The sequence below is a fragment of the Rana temporaria genome, chromosome 3 (assembly GCF_905171775.1).
Source record: "Rana temporaria chromosome 3, aRanTem1.1, whole genome shotgun sequence".
NCBI lineage: Eukaryota > Metazoa > Chordata > Amphibia > Anura > Ranidae > Rana > Rana temporaria.
In genome coordinates, this window is record NC_053491.1 from 287,702,763 (window position 1) to 287,728,561 (window position 25,799).

The 25,799-nt window shown below is 41.4% G+C and overlaps 1 protein-coding gene across 1 annotated transcript in view; it reads right to left on the reverse strand.

The window, feature by feature from the left end:
• Positions 1 to 919: 919 nt before the first annotated feature.
• Positions 920 to 25,799, reverse strand: part of GABRB2 (gamma-aminobutyric acid type A receptor subunit beta2) — a 752,195-nt gene continuing 727,315 nt past the window's right edge. Inside the window, exons 7-9 of the mRNA XM_040344725.1 lie at positions 20,882 to 21,034; positions 6,520 to 6,764; positions 920 to 3,653 (exon numbers count right to left, since the gene is read on the reverse strand). Of these exons, the coding sequence (XP_040200659.1) occupies positions 3,306 to 3,653; positions 6,520 to 6,764; positions 20,882 to 21,034 (746 nt within the window). The 3' untranslated portion in view covers positions 920 to 3,305. The remainder of the gene's footprint in view (positions 3,654 to 6,519; positions 6,765 to 20,881; positions 21,035 to 25,799) is intronic.

Below are 25,799 nucleotides of genomic sequence, written 5' to 3' on the forward strand. Positions count from 1 at the left end.
ACTGTTGATGAACAATGTTCTGTATACAAATCTGGAAATAGAGGTTTTTATACAGAAATATATAGCTAGATACTATTACATGTGAAAATACAGTAGCATACTGTGAATTCACATATTTGACTATGAAACATTCTTATTGTACCAAATAGGACTAGCATTATTGTAATAGGAAAACCAGGTGTGCCTTGTCTTAATAATAATGATAGTGCTAAGGATTACCAGGGCCCACTCATATAATTATGGACATATTATATCATTGCTAATAAAGAACATTTTGTACCAGTCCTGCAAATCTGTATCTACTTCAAATTACCCAATAGATCTAAGAGTTTAAAAAAATAGCCATTTTCTCTAACTTGATAGGGTGTTTGAAGCATACCCAGGTAAGCATGATTGGTGTTAAGGTTCTAATAGACAATGATAATAGGCAAAGTTATTGCAATTTATTGTTCTCCTATTAAAGCCAATAACTCTATGGGGCATGTACGTTTAAAGCAGTGAGTGTGATATTTACTGAATTGTCACTGCATGTGACTCTTTTTGGTGGAACTGGTATAAATTAAAAAGAAGGATTTATCACATGTAAATGTGTGAATGTTGCACTTACTGCCTAAGTGTACAAAGCATCTATAGGAAAATTTACAATTTTCCTTCAAGTACTTCAAATAGAAAAACGTGATGTGAAAAGAAGAGGGAATATATATATATATATTATATATATATATATATATATATACATTTTAATACATTGGAGCAGAGGAAGTGCCCAGCAATGTGGCTCAAATGCAATGAAACACAAATATGTAAGTAATACATTTACTCCATTTTAGCAAATTATGAGGCTTGCTTGATGATGCAGATATTTTACATATAACAATAGACTTTGCAAAATTAGTTGTAATAATAATAATAGTAGTTGTAGTAGATAACTATAATGGTTTATTGTGTGTATTTAGATCAAGGGGCACAGCTTAGAACCAATTCAAAAAAATAATTAAAGACCTAGTTAGTCATGTTGCTCCCTACCACTTAACATACAAATGTCCTGTGCTGCAATTTAACAATAGATTCTTGCTAAAAAATGTTTAAATGGCATAGTAACAGAAATAATAGCACACCTTAATTCATGTTTTGTTTCTTTTAGTGAAACTAAGCTTCAGGTGAAAGGAGTTAGCCTGTAAGCAGGAAGCATATATAAGGTGATTCTGAATCATGCTGAAGGATGTCTTCCTATGCTGTCGTTGTAACTTTTTGTATCCTATGCACAGAGCCCTCTAATAATGCTAGCATGCAATATGTAAGGAGCTGATACAGTCCCTTATCTCAAAAAGCAGGCAAAGCTGATACATGTGGCACTTGGTTAAGGAAGCAGATTGGCTACAACATGTACATTCTATTCATGAGTTTACATTCTGTATTTCTCCTATGCTATTCTAAATCCACATTCTAGTGTACAGTGTATTCATGCTTTCCATGACAATATGATCCACAAGCACATTAAAATATAAATCAGCATCTCATGGTTCTGAATGAAGTCGACTATGAACTTTACAATTTTCAAGTCACCTTTAGAATACCATGACCAAGACTAGCAATTACCACATATAGGCTGCATGCTACATATTTCTGTGTAGCATTGTTTAACCAAAAATAGACATGGAACATTGAAAAAAAAATGACTAAAAGAAAGATCATAATTACAGTCCCTTAATGATGATGGACATTCTATTTTTAAAGTGTATGTCTAATATCTTTAGGAATGAGCTTCTCGTACTAGCACCCTTTTGCTTTGTTAAATAGTCTTTTAAAAGCGATTTTGTTATATCGGTTTCATAATTGAAAAAATACCTGATGATCTTGTCAGAAATTCCGAGCTGGACTGTGTCCTATGCACACTTTGTTACCTCAAAGGGTTCAGTTAGCTCTCCCTGTTCTTGTCTTGGCCTACTGAGCAACTATTCTCTAAGCTGTGGAGATGTGGAGTAAGAATTCCTTAATTTAGCTAAAGACAACTAGGCAGGGCTGACATTTCAACTACAGACAAGAAAATCCTATGGAAAAGAAGGCAGGCCATAGACGGTGTGAATTTCTTTCCATCAACCACGGGTTGAAATTTGCATGATTCCCCTAACATCAGTGACAGTACTGAAAAGGGAATCTCCGCTCCCCTCGGAAGAAGACAGTGATTATTGTTGGCGGCTATAGCAGATGTTAGTGATAATTGCAAGTGAATCTGGCAGGCAGAATGTACGCAAGTTGATCAATTGATAAACTTGGTACATTTAGCCTGCCCATACATGGTTCAAATCTCAGCCAGGTTCCTGCTGAGTTGGCCGAAATACGAACTGTCTATGATCGGCCTAAGAGCCGAGTGCAATTTTGGTAGATCAGCGGGTATTTTTCTGCACTTACAGGGATAACTATTTAAATAGATAAAGCATGGGCAAATGTGCATGTGCTGAATAGATATAATGCATATTCTTTTCGTCCTGACACATATTTTAAGGAAGAAAAGACATCAATTGATTATATTATAATTATTATATTGTTTTTCTTTTCACATTACACTCTGCTCTACAAACTTTTGTTAGTTTAATATAATTAAAATGCTGACCATAGTTTTTACTATTGCTATGGTCTTATTTAAAAATGTGCTATAATTCTAATCTTTTTTGAGCATTTATTTATTGATGCATTTATTGCCAATGATATTCAAATAAAGATTGTGATGACCTTAAATAATTGATATTTTCATCTATAAGTCATTATAGCTTTGAATGAAAAAGCAATAATGTATTAGGAAACTAAATATAAAATGTGGCAAATGCAAAAAAAATGGTCATTAGCATTGTAAAGAACTTCAACAAGAGGCACAACATTTTTCAAGTTTATGTGTATAAAAAATAAATTAACAATACAAGTAAAATATCTACGAAAACAAATGTAGGTGCAATAGATATGTTAGCTTGTTATTGGAATAAAGGATTAAGAAGAATGAATAGTAAATATCATATGCATTTATCAAACATGTAAAGTATGAGTCATTCTTCAGTACACTTTATGCACACAGGGAAAAGCCTTATCATGTATATAAAAGCAACCTTGGAAATCCTAAAGTAGATGGGAGGTGATAATGCTTCTAATGAGTCTTCAAAGACTTTATACATAAAGAATGGTGAAACGTGCCAGCAACTAAGGTGTTTTAAACAGCTTGTGTCCTGATTTTTTTTTCCTAATCCCCACTTCTTGTTTCACACATAAACAGAACAGACATCCAGTTCTTGTCTACTGTATGGCTTTTAGTCTTAGTTCACGTAATATAGCCAGTAGACAATGTTGAAGAATGAAAAAACCACAGGAAAGATCATGCGTGACCATCTGTCAATAGCATTTACATCAGTCAAGTCAGGTATGGTTATTTTCAACTGGGATGCACGTCTCCGTAGTCTACTTTTTTTTTGTACCACATGTCGTTCTAAGGCATTGCGTCCAAAGCTATGCCTTGGTAATCCGGCTTTTCGGTACTGAATGCTGGATGTGTCATAAGCTAGCATGGTGTTTCTTGGATCACCAAGACCCATAACAGCTTCTGATGCTGCCATCTCATTTTTAATTTCAAGTGTGCTAAGCAAAATATTTTCATGTGGGTCCATCTGGGAAAGAATAAAAACAAGAGTCAAAACCTTTTTACCTTGATATGTTGGTATCAATTTTACATTTAAAAAACAGGATAGTAAGGTTGTAAAAGCACACTAAATGCATGAGGTAAAGAGTACAGTATCAATGACAATAACAAAATAATTTAATAATAGTATGATTGAATAGAACATAATACTAAAAAATAATCTAATAAATTAATTTAATGTGTTAATGGAAAAATGATCTCTTAACCGCTTAAGGACCACCGCACGACTATTTACCACACAGCTGGGCACATGGACATACTGGTACATCCCCTTTAAGATGCCCAGCTGCAGGTCACGCTCGCGTCCCGGGCCTGTCCTCCGTGACCGCGCCCCTGGGACCCGCGGACCCGATCGACGCCGGTGTGCCACGATCAGGTCAGAGAGAGGAAGAACGGGGAGAGGTGAGTGTAAACAAACCTTCCCCATTCTTCCTAGTGTGGCTCTCATTGATCGTCTGTTCCCTGTGTTAGGGAACGACGATCAGTGACGTCACATGCACAGCCACGCCCCCCCACAGTAAGAACACTCCCTTAGTACACACTTAACCCCTACAGCGCCCCCTCTTGGTTAACCCCTTCATTGCCAGTGTCATTTTCACAGTAATCAGTGAATTTTTATAGCACTTTTCGCTGTGAAAATGACAATGGTCCCAAAAATGTGTCAAAAGTGTCCGATGTGTCTGCCATAATGTTACAGTCATGAAAAAAATCACTGATCACCACCATTAGTAGTAAAAAAATGTTTTTCATAAAAATGCCATAAAACTATCCCCTATTTTGTAAACGTTATACATGTTTTTTTTGGGGGGGGGGGTCATAGGAGGAGAAGGGAAAGGATTATATATGATTTTATTTTTTTTTAGTCACTAAAATTAAGGGGTGAGAAGCACAAATTGCACTTAAATAAAATAGTTTTGGTGAAAAAGGGAGTGGGGTTAAGAGGTGTGGTGTTTTTTTTTTTCTTTTTCTTTCCTCCCTCACTACTTTTGAGAGAGGCATATAGGGAATGGGGTACGAGAGTTTACTCTTGTCCCCTCATAATAATAGAATATGGAGGGCACAGGTATTACATTTTTAGAAATAGAAATTGGGCCCTTTTTTTCTTTTTTTTTCCCTTTCTCCTTTTTTTTTGTCTTTCCCCCTGGGGTGGGAGGAAATAGTAAAAGATTAGGAGGAGGCAGGATTGTCCCATACGGCTGTGATATGTGTAATTGTTTATTGTTGTGATTTATGTGTATGAAATGTTGAATCTATTTTTACTGTAGAACCTTTTTTGTATGCTTATTGATAATGTAATGTAAATTATTTATGTTTTAAAAATTCAATAAAAAGAAATTGAAACAATACATTTTGCACAAAAAAATCAATAAACGTTTATTGCTATTTTTTTACCAAAAATATGTAGAAGAATACATATCGGCTTAAACTGAAGAAAAAAACTTTTTATATATATATTTTTTGGGGATATTTATTATAGCAAAAAGTAAAGAATATTGCAAATAAAAAACACAGAAGTGATCAATACCACCAAAAGAAAGCTCTATTTGTGGGGAAAAAAGGATGCCAATTTTGTTTGGGAGCCACGTCGCACGACCGCGCAATTGTCAGTTAAAGTGATGCAGTGCCGAATCGCAAAAAAGGGGCCAGGTCCTTTACTTGCATATTGGTCCGGGTCTTAAGTGGTTAAATACTTTTTCTGGCATCTCTGCTGAAGTACTATAGAGACTACAATTCAGGCAGATCCACTTGTAAGAAAACTGTACCAGAACATTAGTACCCTATGTTTCAAAGCAGTGATCAAACGATTGTTGATCTAGCATGTGAAACATAGTTTTTGCTGAAAAAAGAAGTTAAGGACCAACTCCTTGTTTAATTTCACTTTAGATTGCCAAATTGGGCAAAAAAAAATTCCATTGCATAATTATGCAGCCACTGTGTGCAATGTTATATTACAATATGTGACACTGTGTTCCACAGAAGTATGGGTGACTGCCCACCATCTATGGGAAATAAATAGAGTCGGGCTGAATGATTCTCCACCACTTATGAGAAGCCTTGTATTTTTAATAATGCATACAGTATAATCCTTCCTCCTTACTTTGATTGGCCAAGGTGGAGAGGTGGGCGGATGACTTCACGATTTCCATGGGAAGGCACCCGTAGTGCTGCGGCACACAGTATTGCATATGGTATGTAGCCAAGTCTCCTGCTGTGTTTTACAGTGCGCACAACATTTTCATAATTATGCAATAGCAATAACTTTTTTGGACCAGCTTGGGCCAAACAAACTATTTAAAATGATAGCAAACCTGGAATTGTACTCTAAAGAGTTAGTTCACCTTTATAGGAAATCTGAAGGTGACCTAACACCAGATCTCCTCCCAGTCCCTGCTATACTTACTTCCATAAAGCTAAGCTGTCAGGGCTTCCGCAAGTCACTCCACGGGTCCAGGAATTTGAAATCCCTCTTCTTTCCCTCCCTTCTGTCCAGCACTGCCAGGATGGACCAAAAAAAATTCTAATTGGACAGCACTGGTCTGTCCACGCAGCACTAGATGGAGATGGATGAAAGCAGCAGGGATTTAACATTCCTGGACTGGTGGAGCAGCTTGCAGGAGCATGACAGCTAAGGATTGCATGAGGCAAGTAAAGCAGGGACTAAGGGAGGGGAGTAGGGAGACTTTTTTAGATATTCTGTAAAAAATAATCCTTTATGTCAAAGCAACTGCATGAGTGATTTTCAGCAGACTGACCATTTTGAGGGGCCAGATTAATCACTCTGATTATATAGCCACGCTGGCAATGGCTATGGTTAAAGTAATACAATTACATACCTTATTAATTTCCATTCTCATTTGCTCATTATTGGCACTAGCAGCCCTTTCTGCTGCCTTCTTTTGCCTCTGTGGTCCCCTACCAAAAAATATGTAGTTGACCAATGCATACTCCAATAATGCCATAAAGACAAACACAAAGCAACCCATGAGATACATATCAATGGCTTTCACGTAGGGGATTTTGGGTAGTGTTTCTCGAAGGTGAGTGTTGATGGTTGTCATAGTGAGAACAGTTGTGATTCCTAAAAAAAAGAAAAATACTGCTAATTACTTAATTATTCAAAAAAAGGGTTATGCAAATTGTAAGTTAATAATTTTTATTATTTTAATGTTGCCCTAGTTTTTATCGATTATTTCCTGAATATGCATGTATTAAATCATTGAATAATTAGTAAAGTATCAATCACTACATCATTTAATGCACAATTTCTTAAAATGCACTGCACATTGCTCACAGAACTATAGTGTAGATTTGACAGAGTTTAATCACATGATAAATATACAAATATATATGCTGGACCCTGAGATGTATTGCTTGGCGCTTCCTGAAGTATAGTAAATGCTAAATGGAAAGATTTGCAAATAGTGAAATACCCACTGTCAGTCACATTTTCAGTTAATTATGGTGTACACTTTATCAACATATCAATATCCACTAGCAGTTTGTAATTTACAGGTTTCTTGTCTAATGCATTGATCTAGGTCTTAGGCTGAGTTCACACTGCATTGACACAATGATTTGATCTGACTTTGTCTTGCGACTTTATGTCTGACTTCTTTCCGATTTCAATGAACGGGATCCGATTTTGATCCTGACAATACCAGGCTCTTTGAGCCTGAAACCTTGCCAAAATAAAATTAAAACATGACATAGCGTTCCCCCCCAAGAGCATACCTGACCCTTTGGTCTGGTATGGATTTTAAATGGAACCCCCACGCCAAAATAAAAAAATGTTGTGGGATCCCCCAAAATGCATACTTAACAGAGCGTGCAGCCTGGCAGGTCAGGAAATGGGTGGGGGGGGGGCAAATGAGCATCCCCCTGTACCATACCAGGCCACATGCCCCCTATATGGGGGGTGGGAGCTAGATCCCGGCCCCCCACCCTATGTGAATGAGTATGGGGTACATTGTACCCCTACCCATTCACCCAAAAAAGTGTCAAAGAAATAAAACCAGCATTCAGGTTTTTGACAAAGTCCTTTATTGAAGAAGGAGTAAGAGCTCAGTGTCTCTTCTTCCTCCCTTCTTCCTCCCTTCGGTGATGTCTTCGTCCTCCAGTTCCTCTCGCTGCGCTGGTGTCTTCTTCCTCTGGTTCTTCTTCTGTACGCTGATGTATTCTTTCTCTGATCTTCTCCTGATGCTAGCTTCCTTAGTTGTGCAAGCTCTGCCCTCTGCAGGTTCTTTTATAGCCATGGGTCGTGGTCATACAGTGATGTCATCCAGAGACCCTGCCCTATTGTAACATCACCATCCCATCATGGTAATGACATCACAGGATGGACACACCCCATGGCTATAAAATTACCTGGAGATAGCAGAGCTCCTGCAACTGCAGGAGCTAGCGTCGGGAGAAGATCAGAGGAAGAAGACAGTGAAGAGAAGAAGAACAAGAGGAATGCATGAAGAACCGGCAGAGGAAGAAGACATCAGCAGAGAGAAGAAGAACCAGATGAATAACCAGGGGAAGAATACATCAGCGCAGGGAGAAGAGACGCTGGAGCTGCTTCAATAAAGGACTTTGTCAAAAACCTGAGTTCTAGTTTTATTTTTTTGCCAATTTTTCGGGGTGCAAGGGTAGGGGTACAATGTACATCATACTCATTTACATAGGGTGGGGGTTGGGATCTGGGGACCTCCTTATTAAAGGGGGCTTCCATGATCCGATAAGCACCCTGCCCACAGACCCCCGACAACCATCAACATGTGAAGCTCCCAGCCCCCATGTCGAGGGCATGTGGCCTGATATGGTTCAGGAGGGGGGGTATACGCCGCCCCTTTCCTGACCTGCCAGGCAGCGTTCTCGGATAAGGATATGGTATGGATTTTGAGGGGTTCCTCCTCAAGGTTCCAGACTCAAAGAGCCTGGCATTATCGGGATCAAAGTGGGATCCCGCTCATTGAAGTCAGACAGAAGTCACAGGGCAGGGTGGGATCCACAGTCATATGACTTTCGCGTTGTACCAGTGTGAAACTGGCCTCAGTCTGTATATATTAAGATATATTTACAAACATTATTGTACAACAAGTCAACAAAAATGTATTCAATAAAATAACTTGTAAATGTTATACAATATCTCACAAAAGCGCGTACACCCCTCACATTTTGTAAATGTTTTATTATATATTATATTATATATTTTCATGGACAACACTGAAGAATTTACACTTTGCTGCAGTGTAAAGTAGTGAGTGTACAGCTTGTATAACAGTGTACATTTGCTGTCCCCTCAAAAAAGCTCAACACAATAATTGAATTTTTTTATAATTTCCCTGATCTCTTCTTCTGTTATAGGGGCCTCTAGAATCTCAAGTTTGTCTTCTGATATTTTATCACATTCTATTTCACTTAAAAAGGTTTTTATTTTCTCCCCTTTTTGTTTCATCCCTTTTCTTGTTTCGTTCTTATTAATTGAATAGAGTCTCTCATAATAATCTTGAATTTTTTTTGCTATTTCTCCTGTTTTATATACTACTTCCCCACTACCTGTTTGTATTTTTTCTACATAGTTAGCTGTTTTTTTTCTTTTTTAATAGTTTCGCTAAATATTTCCCAGGCTTATTGCCCCATTGGTGCCTTTCTTTTTTTACTTGGTTATACTCTATTCCAGTTTCCTGCTCTATTAATTCTCTCAGCTATTAATATTTAATTTTAATAGGGATTCTTTTTCTCTAGTTTGGTTATGTTGTTGTTCCAATTCGTATATTTCTTTTGTTAGAATTATTTTATTCGCCTTTGTTCTTTTTTTTTCCTCCGCTCCCTCCTTAATTAATATTCCCCATAGGTATGCCTTTTGGGTGTCCCAAATTACGGCCTCCGACATATCCTCTGTACTATTAATCTTAAAAAAATGTTCTAATTCCTCTATTACTCTCTTTTCTACTGCTTTACAAGTTAGAGTTCTTCATTAAGTCTCCAACTATTACTCACATATTTGGTCTCCCCTATTTTCACTTGTAATTGTACTGGCGCATGATCCGAAAAGATCACTATTCCAATTTTAGTACTACTTACCAATTCTAGTAATCTATGCTCAATCAGAAAAAAGTCAATCCTGGAGTACGTCTCGTGTACAGGGGAACAGAATGTATAATCCTGCTGCTTATTATGTTGTGTCCTCCACACATCTACTAGTTGATATTGATGCATTTTCTTTTTTCATTTGTTCCTCCAGGCCATTCCGGGCCCCTGTACACGGGACATACTACCAATCTCCGTATCTACAGTATACATAAATTAAAGTCCCCTGCCAGTATAGCCCCTGCCCTTTTGAACTCCATGAACTCTGATATAACCCCCATAAAATATTCGATAGAGTTTTTATTTGGGCCGTATATGTTTGCCAATGAGACGTCGGTTCCGTTCATTTTCCCTCTCAGGAACAGATATCTCCCATCTGGGTCCGTCCTTCTTTCGTCTAAAGTGAACCTAATCTCCTTGGCAAACTGTATGGCCACACCCTTAGCTCGACTAATAGGTGAGTCTCCATAGTACCATAGGGGGTAAGTCTGAGAGATTATTTTACGGTTTGAGCCTGCGGTAAAAAGTGTCTCTTGCAGTAAAACCACATCCGCCTTCAGTGAACTCAGTTCTTTCAATATATTAGCACATTTAATAGGAGCATTTAACCCTCTCACGTTGTATGAAATTATATTTAATTTACGCATTTTTACTAATATTCAGCTCTATTGATTCTCTCGAAACATCTCCTGGGGTTCCTCCTTCCCACCCAACCCTTTTAATAATTTTAACTCTTGTATAGTGCAAATTCCCCCCCCCCTTGTATTATATGACGTAGTTGTGCATTTTCCTTTTTTGATCCAATTCCCCCCCCATCAAGCTTTTCCCCGGTGCAAAATAATTGTTTTCCTTTAGTGCCATCAGTGGTGAATTATATTTCCATTTATTTTTCTTATGCAGTACGTCACAAATTTTCAATACGATCCGTGTCAGTGTGTGTGTATTTACTCCCAATGTCCTATATTGTGGTGGTATCCATATGTTCCTTCCTAATTGTGTATTAGCCATTATGTGTTCTATATTGACCCACCTTTTCTCATTATTAGATTTCGCCCATTCGACCACGCATGTTAACTAAACCGCCTCATAGTATTTTAAAAAATCAGGTACATTTAATCCCCCTTGACTTTTTGCTTTCTTCAGAATTGCCAGTGAAATTCTAGGTTTCTTATTGTGCCATATTAATATAGTGGTTAAAATTCTTACATTTCTAAAATATGCTGGGAGTATATATATGGGGAGCATCTGAAACTTGTACATGATCTTAGGAAGTATTATCATCTTTAGGGCAATGATCCGACCCATCCATGATAGGGGGCATGCTGCTATTCTCTTTATTTCTATTTTTATTTCCTCTAATAGTGGGATATAGTTTGTTTGATATATTTCCTCCGGCGATGCCGTTAATTTAATCCCAAGATATTTTATTTCCGTCCTCCTTCATGGGAATGGGAACTCTTGTTGGAAACTCTGTTCCTCTTTCAATTTCATATTTATGTTTATTATCTGGGCTTTTTCCTGATGCTGATTCTTTTAAAGCCCGGTTGATCTCCTCTACTGTTATTGGCGTTTCTAGGGATATTGCACTTTCCTCTGTTATCCGGGGGACCTTGCTTTTTTTAACTATTCTTTTATTCTTTCTTTTTTCCCCTCTTCCCATTGTCCTCTCTGGTTTACTGAGTATAATTGTTCATAGAAGTCGCAGAAGACTTTTCCCTTTTTTTTATTTTGCATTTTTTCTATGAAGTTCTTTTTTTTTTTTTTTTTCTTAACATCCTTGCTAGGCACTTGCTGTTTGTATTCCCCCATTGATATCTTTCATTTGGGATTTTATTAAAGGTTTTCCTTATTTCATGTTCTAATAATTCCTTTAGTTCCTCTCTTTTTATTACTAGTTCTTGTGACAGTTTCTGATCTTGCCCTCTCCCTTTTTTATGTCTTTGCTCTAAGGCCGGGGACTAACGAGCAAACATGTACGATGAAACCGGTCCGTCGGACCGTTTTCACTGTACATGTCTGCCCGAGGGCTTCTGTACGATGGCTGTACTAACCATCGTACAGAAGTCCGCGCGTAAACAATACACGGGGCGTGGCCGCGTTGTCGCCGCGACGATGACGCAGCGATGACACGGCGACGTGGGCGGGCCTGCCATTTAAATGCTTCCACGCATGCGTCAAACTCATTCGACGCATGCGAGGGACGGCGGGCGCTCGGACATGTACGGTAGGTCTGTACTGACGACCGTACATGTCCGAGCGGGCAGGATTCCAGCGGACGGTTTTAAAACACGTCCAGGAATATTTGTCTGCTGGGAAAAGGCCCGGCGGGCAAATGTTTGCTGGAAATCTGCCCGCTCGCGCCTACACACGACCAAACATGTATGCTGAAATTGGTGCGCGGACCAGTTTCAGCATACATGTTTGGTCGTGTGTGCGGGGCCTAATAGGTATATTTATTTTCTGAATTTTTGCCCTCTTTTTTATTCTTTCCTTCTTTTTCCTATCTCCCAGTGAGATCAGGATTCCCTTTATGTAGGCTTTATGAGCCTCCAACAGGGTGTTGTCCGCAATTTCACTGGTTCCATTTAACCTGAAATATTGTTCTAATTCTTTTTTTATTATCTTCTCCCCTTGTGTATCTAAAAGATCTTAATCTAACCTCCATGAATACGCTTGTATTTGAGTTTCTGGTATCTTTATTTTCATGGTCATTGGTTGCATGATAAGATAGTGTAGTTATTTCTATATTGGCGGAAATTACCAAATCTAGCAATCTTTGTTCATTCAACCAATATTGAATCCTAGTGTTTGTCCTGTGCACAGGGGAGTAGAATGTAAAATCTTGTATCCTGGGATGTTGTATTCTCCATACAGTATATCCACTAACTGGTGGTGGTGTAATTTCAGTTTTATCACCTTCAACTGAACGTCCTTGTCCCCTGTATACGGAACATACTATCTTGTTTTGGATCAATATAAAAATGCAAGTACCCCGCTATGAACACTTTCCCTCTTTTGAATTACGACAATTTTTTCCAGGACTCCCCTCAGATATACCATTGGACCCCAATTAGGGCAGTAAATATTTGCTAGTGTGCATTCCATCCAACAGCTTCCCCCTTAAGAAGAGAAATATTCCCTCTGGATCAGTTAATCTGTCCTCCAGGGAGAACCAAATTCATCTACCTATTCCAATTGCTACCCCCTTTGCCTTATTTGTCATTGAGTCACCATAGTACCAAGTTGGAAGCTGGTGGGAATATAGCCTCACATTTGTTTCATTGGACAGGTGTGTCTCTTGTAAAAAGACCACCCTGGCCCCATGGTGCTCGATCTCTTTCAAAATTGTATGCCTTTTTGTTGGTGTATTCAGCCCTCGCACATTGTAGGTCAAAAAATTAACTGTAGTCATTGTATAGTTATTTACACCCAGTTTTCATAGAGATGGGTTATTTGTGTCCTATTTTCATAGAGATAGAATCTATTTCTAAGTTTGCGATTATTTTTTATAGGGTCTAAATTTTGTCCAACCCCCTCCCACCACCCTGCCCCTCCTCCCTCTCCCCCCGGTCTCTCTCCGGCTCCTGAGTCTCTCTCCATTTCCCTCCTATGAGTCTCCCATCCTTGGGGTGTAACTCCAACTGTGGTGGCTGTTTCCCATCCCACCACCCTCCTTCTCACAGGGGGGGGGGGGTGGTCTGCTCTCCCCCAAGGCACTCCAGGCTTTCCAGCTGTTCAGTCCCATTTCTCCACTTCCATCTCCCCTCCTCCCCAATCCCCCCCAGACCCCTCTTCTCTCGACCTCCCCAGGATCTTCCTTGTTTCTTCCCTTTTAAGTGCTTCTTGCGATTTTCTGCCATTTCTGCAATTTCTGCTAATATAATTTTCCTTCTCTTACATGGCTTCATCCTTCTGTCCATCCTGGTATGTCCAGATTTGGGATACCAATTTCCTTGCAGAAATCCTCTGGATATTTTAGTCTCACAGATGTACCTTCTTTCTGGGCTACTGAGGCGCCAGGAACCCCCAGCTATATTTAATATTAGCCGCTCTCATTTGAAACAATAATGGCCTAAGGAGTCTCCTTCTTTCCAGTGTTTCTGCTGATAATTTGTAAAGATTTGGAGGTCTACGCCCTTGTATTTTAGTGGTGGTCTATCTCTGAATCTCTTCCATATCTCGGCCTTATCTTCATATAGCTGAAATCGTACTATAATATCACAAGGTATTTCTTAAATATTTATTAAATATGGGGGTTTCCTAATCCTATGCACTCGGTCTATTTTAAGTTCTTGCTCTTCTCCTCTATCCAGTAGAGGGTTAAATATTTCCTTCATAGTTATTTCAGCTCTTCTCCTCTTTCTTCTGGAATTGCCCTTATCCTTAGATTCTGGCGTCTGCTTTGGTTTTCTTGATTTTCTATTCTGTATAATATTTCCCTCTGGCTGGTTTGTAAAGTTTTAACTTGTGTTTTTAGTTCTTGTATTTATGAAGCTTGCTTATCGTTTTTATCCTCCATTTCCTCCACCCTTTTCAGCAATTGGCTCAAGTCTGCTCGCATTGTTGCGATTTATGTCTTAAAATAATTTTCTAATCTTTTTTCTAGTCTTTCAAACATCTCTATTATTTCTGATTTGGTTTGCAATTGAGCATACGTGCTATGTTCTCCTGTACCTGCTTCATTGTCCATCCTGGCGTCTGCTTTAGTTTTTTCCTGTGTTTTTCCTTTCTTTTTTGTAGACTCTTTTTTCTTTTCTTTAGTCGCTTGTTGTTTTTCAGGGACAGTGCTTTTTGGATTTCCCGCTTTTGTTAAATATTTTTGGATCGTGCTTACCCTTGGGGTTTTAGGCTTGGTTCTTTTTGTATTTCTGCCTATTATTCTGGCATTTATACAGAGTTTTCACAGTCAGCGGGGTTTGCCAATACAAATGCAGGGTTTTCCCATTCAACAGAGTTTCACAATCAATTACCAGGGCATCGGCAGATTTCATGTAGTGCATATGCAGAGATAATATTTACTGCTCACCGTCTGTTTGTCTGTTTGCTCACCTCTCCCTTATAGGTATTTCCTATCAGGGGGTCACACTGGAGCAGATAAAAGGATGCACATGCAGGATTTTCACAGTCAGCAGGGTTTGCAAAAGCAAATGCAGGATTTTCACATTCAACAGGGTTTCACCATCAATTACCAGCACATTTCAAGCAGAGCTTATGTAGAAATAATTCTTACTATTTACAGTCCGTATGTCTGTTCCCTTATAGGTATTTCCTATTAGGGGGTCACACTGGAGCAGGTAAAAGGGTGCAAATGCAGGATTTTCACAGTCAACCAGGTTTGCAAATTCAAGTGCAGGGCTTTCACCTTCAACACAATTTCACAATCTATTGCCATGTAGAGATAATACCCGCTGCTCACAGTCTGTTCGTCAGTTTGCTCACCTCTCTCTTAGGCCTCGTACACACGACCGAACATGTCCGCTGAAATTGGTCCGGCGGACCAGTTTCCGCGGACATGTTCGGTCGTCTGTACGGCCGACCGGACAATTTTCCGGCGGATCGGACAGGTTTCCAGCAGACAAATGTTTCTTAGCATGCTAAGAAACATGTCCGCTGGAAGCCTGTCCATCGGACATGTTCGGTCGTCTGTACATAGACCTCGCAAACGTCTAAGTGATTCGACGCATGCGTGGAAGCATTGACCTTCCAGGGTCACGCACGTTGCTGCATCATTGTCGCGGCGACGGCGCGGCCACATCACCGCGTTTGCTGTCCGCGGGAAATTTGGTCTGATGGTGTGTACAGCCATCAGACCAAAATCCGCCAGCGGACATGTCCGATGAAAACGGTCCGCGGACCGTTTTCATCGGACATGTCCCGTCGTGTGTACGAGGCCTCATAGGTTCATAGGTTTATCCTATTAGGGGGTCACACTAGAGCAGGTAAGAGGATGCACAGGTAGGATTTTCACAGCCAGCAGGGTATTGCAAATAAAAATGCAGGGTTTTCACATTCAACAGGGTTTCCCAGTCCATTACCAGAGCATGGGCAGATTACATGCAGAGCATATCTAAGGATAATGCTTACTGCACACAGTCCATTAGTCTATTTGCTCACCTCTCCCTTATATGTATTTCCTATTAGGGGATCACACTGGAGCAAGTAGGAGGATACACATGCAGAGTTTTCACAGTCAATAGGGAATTCAAATGCAAGTGCAGAGTTTTTCACATTCAACAGAGTTTCATGTTCAATTACCAGGGCATAAGCAGATTGCATACAGAGTTCAGAGCTGTCTGCTCACCTCTCCCCCTTCACATTTCCTTCAGAGTCTCGAGGGGGGTGGAGGAAGGGGTCCTCCAGGTGTGCAGCTCCGTGCTCTCTTCCGTAATTAGGGCCCCCGTCCCTCCTCCGACATATAGCCACTGCTGACTCGAGCAACACACGCTGTCCTGGGGTGCTATAGGAGTGTATTGGGATTACACCTCTGCTGCATGTCTCAGCCTCTCATGCCGTTGTCTGCAGCTTGTCCGACCAGAGCCTCCCTTATCCTCTCAATCTGGCATAATGGTCATGTTCCTCCCCCACCTCAGCAGCAGTAGCGTGCACCCATCCTCTCCTACTTCAGACATAAAAATAATTTCAATGTCACGTATGAGTGGGATAATGGGCCATCTGTGTAGCATGTGCACTTAATGGTGTGCTCAGAGCACACCCCTGCAGGCTGCAGTTGACCAGGTACAGGGAATCACCAGAGACACTAGAGACAAGGATCTAGTATATACAAAAAAGGATTCACTCAAAGGCAGGAGTGCCAGGTTATCTTGCAGCACTGGGGTACTGGAAATATAGGAGGGCAGGAATAATGGCAGAAACCATTTGCAGTACAAGATTGCAGAGGTCCATAGGATGGTTGCTGGAACTCACTGGAGCCCATGGATGATGAAATGTACAAGAAACACAGAAGGGCAAAGGCGATCCAGAGGGATGTAGGTATACTGGATACGGTTGGAGTACACAAGGATTCTAGGATAGGCAAAATACCCATTGGCACTAGTGAGAGAACCAAGCATGCCCAAGATAGCAAAGGTGAGAGCCTGTAGAAAGGCTGAGGTGCAGTGTCTAAAAAGCTCCCTTGTCTTCACCAGAGCTCTTCTGGGTAGATGGGTTTTACTGCAGGTGCTTACCAGGCTGCAACCCATTGAGTAACCTGAGCATGCCGGTACTGGGAACCAAGTGCTGAAATGCAGGTAAAATCCCCTTGCAATAATGGAATGGGTATAAAAGTCACAGGGGTTATAAGAAGTTGCCTGGAGTACATGGTAACTTAGAAATAAAAGCAGATTGATTGATGACAGAACAGGTTGCTGGAGGCAGAGAGATTATGCTGGAGAAAAATGGAAGGTGGCATTGGGGGCACTAACAAAGTCACAGGTACAATGGGGGTCCAGTTATAGGGATATTCAGAATCTCATGGTTATTAGGAACACTCAGAATCCCTTCTAGCTTTAACAGAAATGGAGATGTTCTGGCTGGGCTGTGACTGGGCATGTAGCTGATTGAATCAACAGCAGGTAAATTACATGCAGAATCTTGCTATGAAACTATATGTATCATCAGCTTTGTTGCTGATCAGTGACAAACAATGTATTTCTAAAGCCTAGTACACACGGTCGGACATCCAACAAAGTTTCCCTTGAATTTTTGTCTGAAGTGAGTTGTCTGGTCACACCCATAGCATACACATGCTCGGACTTTTCTGCAAACTTTTCTAAAACTTTCCCAACATCACATGTTTTTTCTGCTCTTTTCTGCTCTTTACAACCACCCTTTGGTTAACTTTTGCTATTGTTGGTTGATTTTAACATTGGTTTTGAGCATGCGTATTTGCACTGTCGAAAAGTTTGTCCGTTTGCAGACCGAACTTTTTGTCCGATGAAACCCCAAAAAGTTGGTCCGATGGAGCGTACACACGATCGGACAAATTTGAAAACTTGCAGATTTTGAAGTTTGTTGGCAAAAAGTCTGATCGTGTGTACGGGCCTTAAGTCTGGTAAACCTCTATTCAGACAGCAGATTTGAGTGGCATCTTGTGATAGTGTCAGATAGAAAACAGTTTTTTTTTTATCAACTATGTCTCCCCATTAATGTGGGTGAGTAGGGATGAGCCGAACACCCCCCCCCCGTTTGGTTCGCACCGTTTGCGCGAACATTTAGAACCCCGTTGACGTCTATGGGACTCGAACATTCGAATACAAAAGTGCTAATTTTAAAGCCTAATATGCAAGTTATTGTCATAAAACGTCTTTGAGAACCCGGGTCTTGCCCCAGGGAACATGTATCAATGGAATTTTTTTTTTTTAAAACGATTGTTTTTTCTGGAGCAGTGATTTTAATGATGCTTAAAGTGAAAAAAAAACAATGAAAAATGACTTTACATATCGTACCTGCTGGGTGTCTATAGTATGCCTGTGAAGTGGCACGTGTTTAGAACTGTCCCTGCACAAAATGAGATCACTATAAGAAAAAAGTAATTTAAAACTGCTTGCGGCTTTAATGTAATGTCTGGTCCCTGCAATATGGATGAAAATCATTGAGAAAAATAGCACAGACACAGACAGTACACACACCACGTAGCTTTAGGTGCACACCGCAGAGGACACGGGCAGTACACACACCACGTAGCTTCAGGTGCACACTGCAGAGGACACGGGCAGTACACACACCACATAGCTTTAGGTGCACATTGCAGAGGACACAGGCAGTACACACCACGTAGCTTTAGGTGCAAACTGCAGAGGACACAGGCAGTACACACCACGTAGCTTTAGGTGCACACTGCAGAGGACATGGGCAGTACACACCATGTAGCTTTAGGTGCACACTGCAGAGGACACATGCAGTACACACACCACGTAGCTTTAGGTGCACACTGCAGAGGACACAGGCAGTACACACCATGTAGCTTTAGGTGCACACTGCAGAGGACACAGGCAGTACACACCACGTACCTTTAGGTGCACACTGCAGAGGACACAGGCAGTACACCACGTGAGAATACTGCAGCTAGCACAATCACCTGCCTGCCAGTAAATTACTAAGTGTAGATCTAGCTAAACTATACAGTGTATAAATATATATACAACACCTGGGATGCATATATATCCTCTACACACTGTAACTTTAACTGACTAGCCTGCCTGCTCTATCTACCTACTAAAAATTACACTCTCTCTCTCTCTGTCTTCTCTTTTAACCACCGCAACACACTACACAAGGCCAACCTGCAGACGGCCTTTTATAGTGTGGGGCGTGTACTAAACCCCCTGAGCCATAATTGGCCAAAGCCACCCTGGCTTTGGCCAATTATGGCTCTTCGTTTTTTGCAAGCTGTGATTGGCCAAGCATGCGGGTCATAGTGCATGCTTGGCCAATCATCAGCCAGCAATGCACTGCGGTGCCGCAGTGAATTATGGGCCGTGAAACGCAACTCGAATTTGGCGCAAACAGCCCAAAATGTTCATAATTCGACGAATGATCGAACATACGATGTTCGACTCGAACATGAGTTCGACTCGAATACGAAGCTCATCCCTATGGGTGAGATGTATCCCCCTGGTTGACCCCTACTGCCTCTTAAAACAGGGTGTTACTGTATGGAGAACAGAACAGTCACACAACTGCTTCTCTACTCTGTGCACTAGGAAATCCCTGTGAAGGACTGATGTGTTGATGTGTCACCTGACAGTGGCCATCTTGAGTAAGCTCTCTTGGGCATGGAGTTCACCAGAACTTTACAGGTTGCCACTGGAGTCCTCTTCCACTCCTCCAAGACAACATACCGGTGCTGGTTGGAGACCTTGCGCTCCTCCATCTTCCATTTGAGGATGCCCCACAGATGCTCAATAGGGTTTAGGTCTGGAGACATGCTTGGCCAGTCCATCACTTTTACCCTCAGCTTCTTTAGCAAGGCGGTGGTCATCTTGGAGGTGTGTTTTGAGTCATTATCATGTTAGAACCATGCCATGTGGGTACAGTTGTGCATGGTATAGAGAAGAGACAACAGCATGTGCAGCTTGCAGCTTTTACAAGGTGATGGATGGGCTTCTATTTGTGGGGAATGAGACATTACCCTGATGCAAACCTTGAGTAGGCATGGGAATAAAGAAACCTCATATGTGAATATGTGAGTTTTTTCTGGACTAAACATTTTCACCATATTTCTGGAGATGGAGTATATCACAATGCAGCACCCCCTCTTGTGTAGCTGAGGAAGTAAGCAGATAGCAGCATGAGACTGTACTATATTATGTGAAACGGTTTATGAATGCCAGTATATAAAATTGTTATCATCATTATTTAAAACCTAAAAGTAAAGAAGCATTCTAAAATACAGTAATTCACCTTATCCGTATGATGCATGATGCAGAGATGGGCATATATAGGTCAAAACACAGCCTATGAGTTTTTTCAGGGAGATGAAAAAATGGCAAGCAATTAGTTTGGTATAGCAAATTGTGGCCAGGTGACTGTGGGTCCTGCTGGTGGATCTGGACCCCTTGTACCTAGATAGACCTTGGTGAATTCCTTAAAGCAGTGGTCATCAACCCTATCCTCAGGGCCCACTAACAGGCCAGGTTTGCAAGATAACTGAAATACATCAGAGGTGATAGCATATGCTTTTGAGTGACTGCAGTATTCTAGTCTGCATCCCCACAAGGTAATACATAAAACCTGGCCTGTTAGTGGGCCCTGAGGACAGGGTTGATGACCACTGCCTTAAATGAATGAATGAATGAATGAATGAAAAACTTATATAGCGCGGCACATGCAAACTGAATCGCCTCTGGGATGACTACATAAAAAAAATAGTTTTTTTAATATGATGACTAAAGATCAACTAGCTTATTTGCTAGCTTATTTGAGGAAGCATTTAAAATGGGTGGAAAGGGAAAGCATAAACAAAAAATAGTACTATATTTATGTAGCGTAATAAGGTTACATTCATTGTATAGAGACTTAAATGAGTGTTGGTGTTTATTCCACATACAAACTTTAATAATAATGAGTTTACACTGACAATTATTTCCATTAAGCCAACAAGCATTGGGAGATGCTTACCTAAGGCAACCCGGGCAGCTGATGCATCATAGTTAATCCAGAAAGAAACCCATGACAGAATAGTGATCAAAATAGAGGGCATGTATGTCTGCAAGATGAAATAGCCAATGTTCCTTTTCAGCTTAAAGCTAAGAGATAATCTTGGATAGGAACCTGTAAAAAAAAGAATTCATGATTGATATGACTTTGAAAAATATTAGAACAGTAAGCATACCTTAGCCAATGACAGAGGTTGGTTAATGTCAACAGTGATCTGTAAACCAGGCAGCAGAACAAAGACATACACCCACATGAAACACATACATAGATCTAAGGATGTATGTACTTCAAGTGTGAATATATAGGTGGTTTTCATGTGCTTTCTTTATTTTTTGCCTTTCAACACTGCAACAGGACAAACTTCAGATTAGAGAACTTGGTCCATGTAATGTTAACACTCTCTGCAAACCTGAGATATGTATGCAGGTGGTGCATGCAACATGGGTTGTTCTCATATAGTTTAATCCTCAGAAATTAATAAGGTTATTATTATAATGTGGATGTATGCTTTACTGCTTGATTAGGGCGCAGATTTATCACAGTTTATATGTCTTTCAACACCTGTTAAAACTCTGGCTTCAAGCTTTGCTGCTGACAATGAACACATTCATAGATTAAGATGGGTAAATGCAGGAAGTTAGTTAGAAAAAAGGCAGCAGTGATCTGCTCTAAAATCCATTTAGTTAATTTAGTTACAGTTACTTCATTCAGAGTTTCAAAAACAGAGCATGTTAGCTAGGGGTACCAGACAGGGATGCCCTCTCTCCTCAATCATTTTTGCAATGGCAATTGAAACCCTGGCAATAGCTATCCGACAGAACCCTGACATTCTGGGTGTATCATGCGGAGATCAAAATCATAAATGTGGGCTCTTTGCCGATGATTTACTGTTATTACTAACCACTCCCATTACTTCCTTACCAAACCTCTACAGGGTCATTTCAGAATTCTCTAAAATCTCTGGGCTTCAGGTTAATTATGCCAAATCACAAGCCTTGAATGTGTCCCTCCCACCTTCCACAGTATCCCTCCTCCAACAGTCATTCAAATTTGAATGGTGTCCCTCATCCATCAAATATCTAGGGATTTCCTTAACAGCGCGTACAGAATCCCTATACACAAACAATTATCCTCCCCTATACCGAAAACTTACAGCAGACATGAATAACTGGGCCAAATATGAACTTTCCTGGCTAGGTAGAATTAACTCTATAAAGATGACCTTGCTTCCTAGAATCTTATATCTATTTCGCTCCCTTCCCATCCCCATCAGAAAAGACCAGTTGCAGTCTTTACAAAGCAAAATACTCAAATTCATCTGGGGCAAGTCAGGTTACAGAATCCCCCAAAATACCCTATATAACCATAGGAAAAGAGGGGGGCTGGGATTACCGCATCTATATAAGTACTTCTTAGCCGCCAGGCTGGCTCAACTATCAGTAGTTTACTCCAAACTTGATAAACCGGACTGGGTCCACATAGAGAAACAGGCTGTCCCCCATCTTTCCCTAGACTACTTACTTTGGTGCCCCCAAAAGAGAAGACCACCCATTTTGTCCCCCTCCCTCTCTCAATCTTACGCCCTTTGGGATAGAATCCGTCACCTTCCAGCCCTGGTTTCGAAAGCGCAACCTCTAGCCAATATATTTCAAAACCCACATTTTCCACCTGGAATGGACAATAAGGCCTTCAGTTGGTGGTTGGCCCTCTTACCCTAGACCACTGTTTAACCAAGTTGGATCTCCCTGACACTGAAAAATTCAGATTCAGACAGATATCACAATTCCTACAAACTCTATGGACGGAGAGACCTCTACCTCCCAAATTCACAGACTACGAGCTCTGGTGCGGGCAGGCCATGAGACAAAGGGGAGGGATATCTGTCATCTACTCTTCCCTCACTCGCCCGACCGAGAAGTCTTCCTACATGATGGCATGGGAGGCCGACCTCCAACTTGAATGGGACCTGGAGACCTGGCAAGCGGCTTGCTTTGATTCATTTCAGGGTATCTTAAATACTTCCTTGATGGAAGCAAACTTAAAAGTTCTCATGAGGTGGTATATGACTCCCGCCAGACTTGCAGCCATCTACTCATCATCAGATCCCAGTTGTTTTAGAGGATGCCAACTCCTGGGTTCGATGGTGCATGTCTGGTGGGAATGCCCCCGAATTAGACCAGTCTGGAAGAAGATTTTTAACCTCATCTACACAGTCACTGAATGCTCGGTCCCCAGGTCAGCATCTGTTGCTCTCCTAAACGCTCGGATTCCGGGTATATCCAAGCCCAATCAGAAGCTGATCCGATTTATGCTCCTCGGGGCTAAAATTACCATCACTAGGGCTTGGAAACAACCCAGGGTTTCCATTAAAGCGGTAAACCGCAAGATTTTGTGGATCATGATGCAGGAAAAGCTGGCCAACATCCTATCTAACACAAAACAAAAATTTGAAGCTGTATGGGAACCATGGGCATCCCACTGTGGTTTATCTCTAGATACTGGGGTACACCCTGGGCAACCTGCATCCTCCAGCTCTAGTTAGGCACATGCTCCCTTCCCTTTCTTTTTCTCTTCCCCCCACTTCTCTTTCTCTTTCCTACCTCTTATCCTTTTAAGATAGTTGTTTGACTTAAGGGTAATGTTTTATATTCGTTTTTTTATAAAAACTATTTGGCAACACTATAGGCCTAATTGAATTCGTAAGTACAAGCTAGAAGTGCACTGAAGTCAAATTCAAACCCACTAATTTTCTTACGTATGCTTTTATTGGAGGGGGTGGATTGGGGGGGGCTGGCCGGGGCACAGAATGATCCCATTAGGGGTGCCCGGGACAGGTAGGACTCCCCTGAGCGAGTGACCACTATATTCATTTTTTTTCCTCCCCTTCCCCTGTTAGCAAGCTCGTATATTTCCTTTAATCAGCCTACAATCGGGCAATATGAAGTCGGTTGAGGCCTTGTTGCTGACATTTTGCCTTATTTGTTGAATGTTTTGATGTTGTAGACACGGCCTTTGGTCATACTGTAATTGTATTCTATATTTGTAAAAATAAAAATCTATTGAAAGTAACAAAAACAGAGCATGTCAGCAAGGTGAAGTACAATGATGAGTAGAATATCAAGTAAAAACAAACAAACCTTTTTTTCCCCCTAAGATTGCATATACTTACTAATACTGTTTTACTATTCCTGTCATATTATACTAGTGCTCACTGTCTAAGTTAGCCATTAGGAGCTCTGGGGGGGAAGGCTCACTGTCAGCAATTGATTTACTAAAACTGTAGAGTGCAAAACCTGGTACAGCTCTGCGTGACAGCCAATCCTGGTTTCTATGCAGAGCTGCACCAGATTTAGCACTCTCCAGGTTTAGAAAATCAACCCCTCAGTCTCTCCATTTTCACTGTGCTCATAATCCTTAACTGTTTCCCGTCTATGCTATAGCCTAATGACAGCTACAGCGCAGACCTACTTTTCTGGGACACCGTCATATGACATCCTCCTGTGCCTACGCGCCCCCACAGGGTGTGCGCGGCACGCTCTCTGATAAGCGAGTCTATGAGACTCCGCTGATCACAGATCGGAGTAAGGGGTCGATCCCAACCCTTTACCATGTGATCTGCTGTCAGTCAGTTAATAATGTGATGTAAAAAAAGCCAATCACCGGCGGCTGTCAGAAGGACATTGGTCCCAATCGTGGGATCATCTGTACCCACCTATGCCACCTGCCAGTGCCACCTACCAGTTCCAAACAGTGCCACATACCAGTGCACAGTGCAACCTATCAGTGCCCACAGTGCCAACTATCAATGCCACCCATCAGTGCCTCATCACCTGTGCTGCCTATCAGCACCCATCCGTGCCCATCAGTGCCCATCAGTGCCATCTATCAGTGCTACCTATCGGTGCCACCCATCCTGTGCCCATCAGTGCCACCCATCAATGCCATCTACCAGGGTCCATCAGTGCCACCTTATCAGTGCCCATCAGTGCCACCTTATCTGTGCCTATCAGTGCAGCCCATCAGTGCAGCCTATCAGTGCCCATTAATGCAACCCATCAGTGTAGCCTATCAGTGACCACCAGTGCCCATCAGTGCAGCCCATTTGTGCCCATGAGTGCAGCCTCATCAGCGCACATCAACGAAGGAGAAAAAATACCTGTTTGCAAAATTTTATAACAAACTATGGGCCAGATTCACAAATGATACGACGGCGTATCTCCTGATATGCCGTTGTATCTCTGTTTCTATCTATGTGACTGATTCATAGAATCAGTTACACATAGATAGCCATAAGATCCGACAGGTGTAATTGTTTTACACTGTTGGATCTTAAGATGCAATACCGCGGCCGCCGCTGGGGGGAGTTTGCGTCATAAACCAGCGTCGGGTATGCAAATTAGGAGTTACGGCGATCCCCGACGGTTTTTCGCGTTCGCTACGTCGCCGCTAGTCTAGTTTCCCGTCGCAAAGTTCGTCGTTTTTTTTGGTGCCTTAACTTTACACATCAATCGTATTGCTGTGTAAAGTATGGCCGTCCGTCGTTCCCGCGTCGAAATGTAAAAAATAACGTCGTTTGCGTAAGCCGTCCGGGTATACCGAATTACGCTACGCGCGTCGCCGTTCAATAAAATGACGTTACGGCGCGCAAAGCACGGCAGGAGTTAAGAAACGGAGCATGCACAGTAGGTCCGGCGCGGGAGCGCGCCTAATTTAAATGGCACACGCCCATTTAAATTGACCCGCCTTGCGCCGGAGGCCGCCGGCGTAGTTTTCATCGCAAGTGCTTGGTGAATCAGGCACTTGCGATGAAAAATTGCGGCGGTGTAACATATCTACGATACGTTAAGCCGCCGCTGCCCTACGTGAATCTGGCCCTATG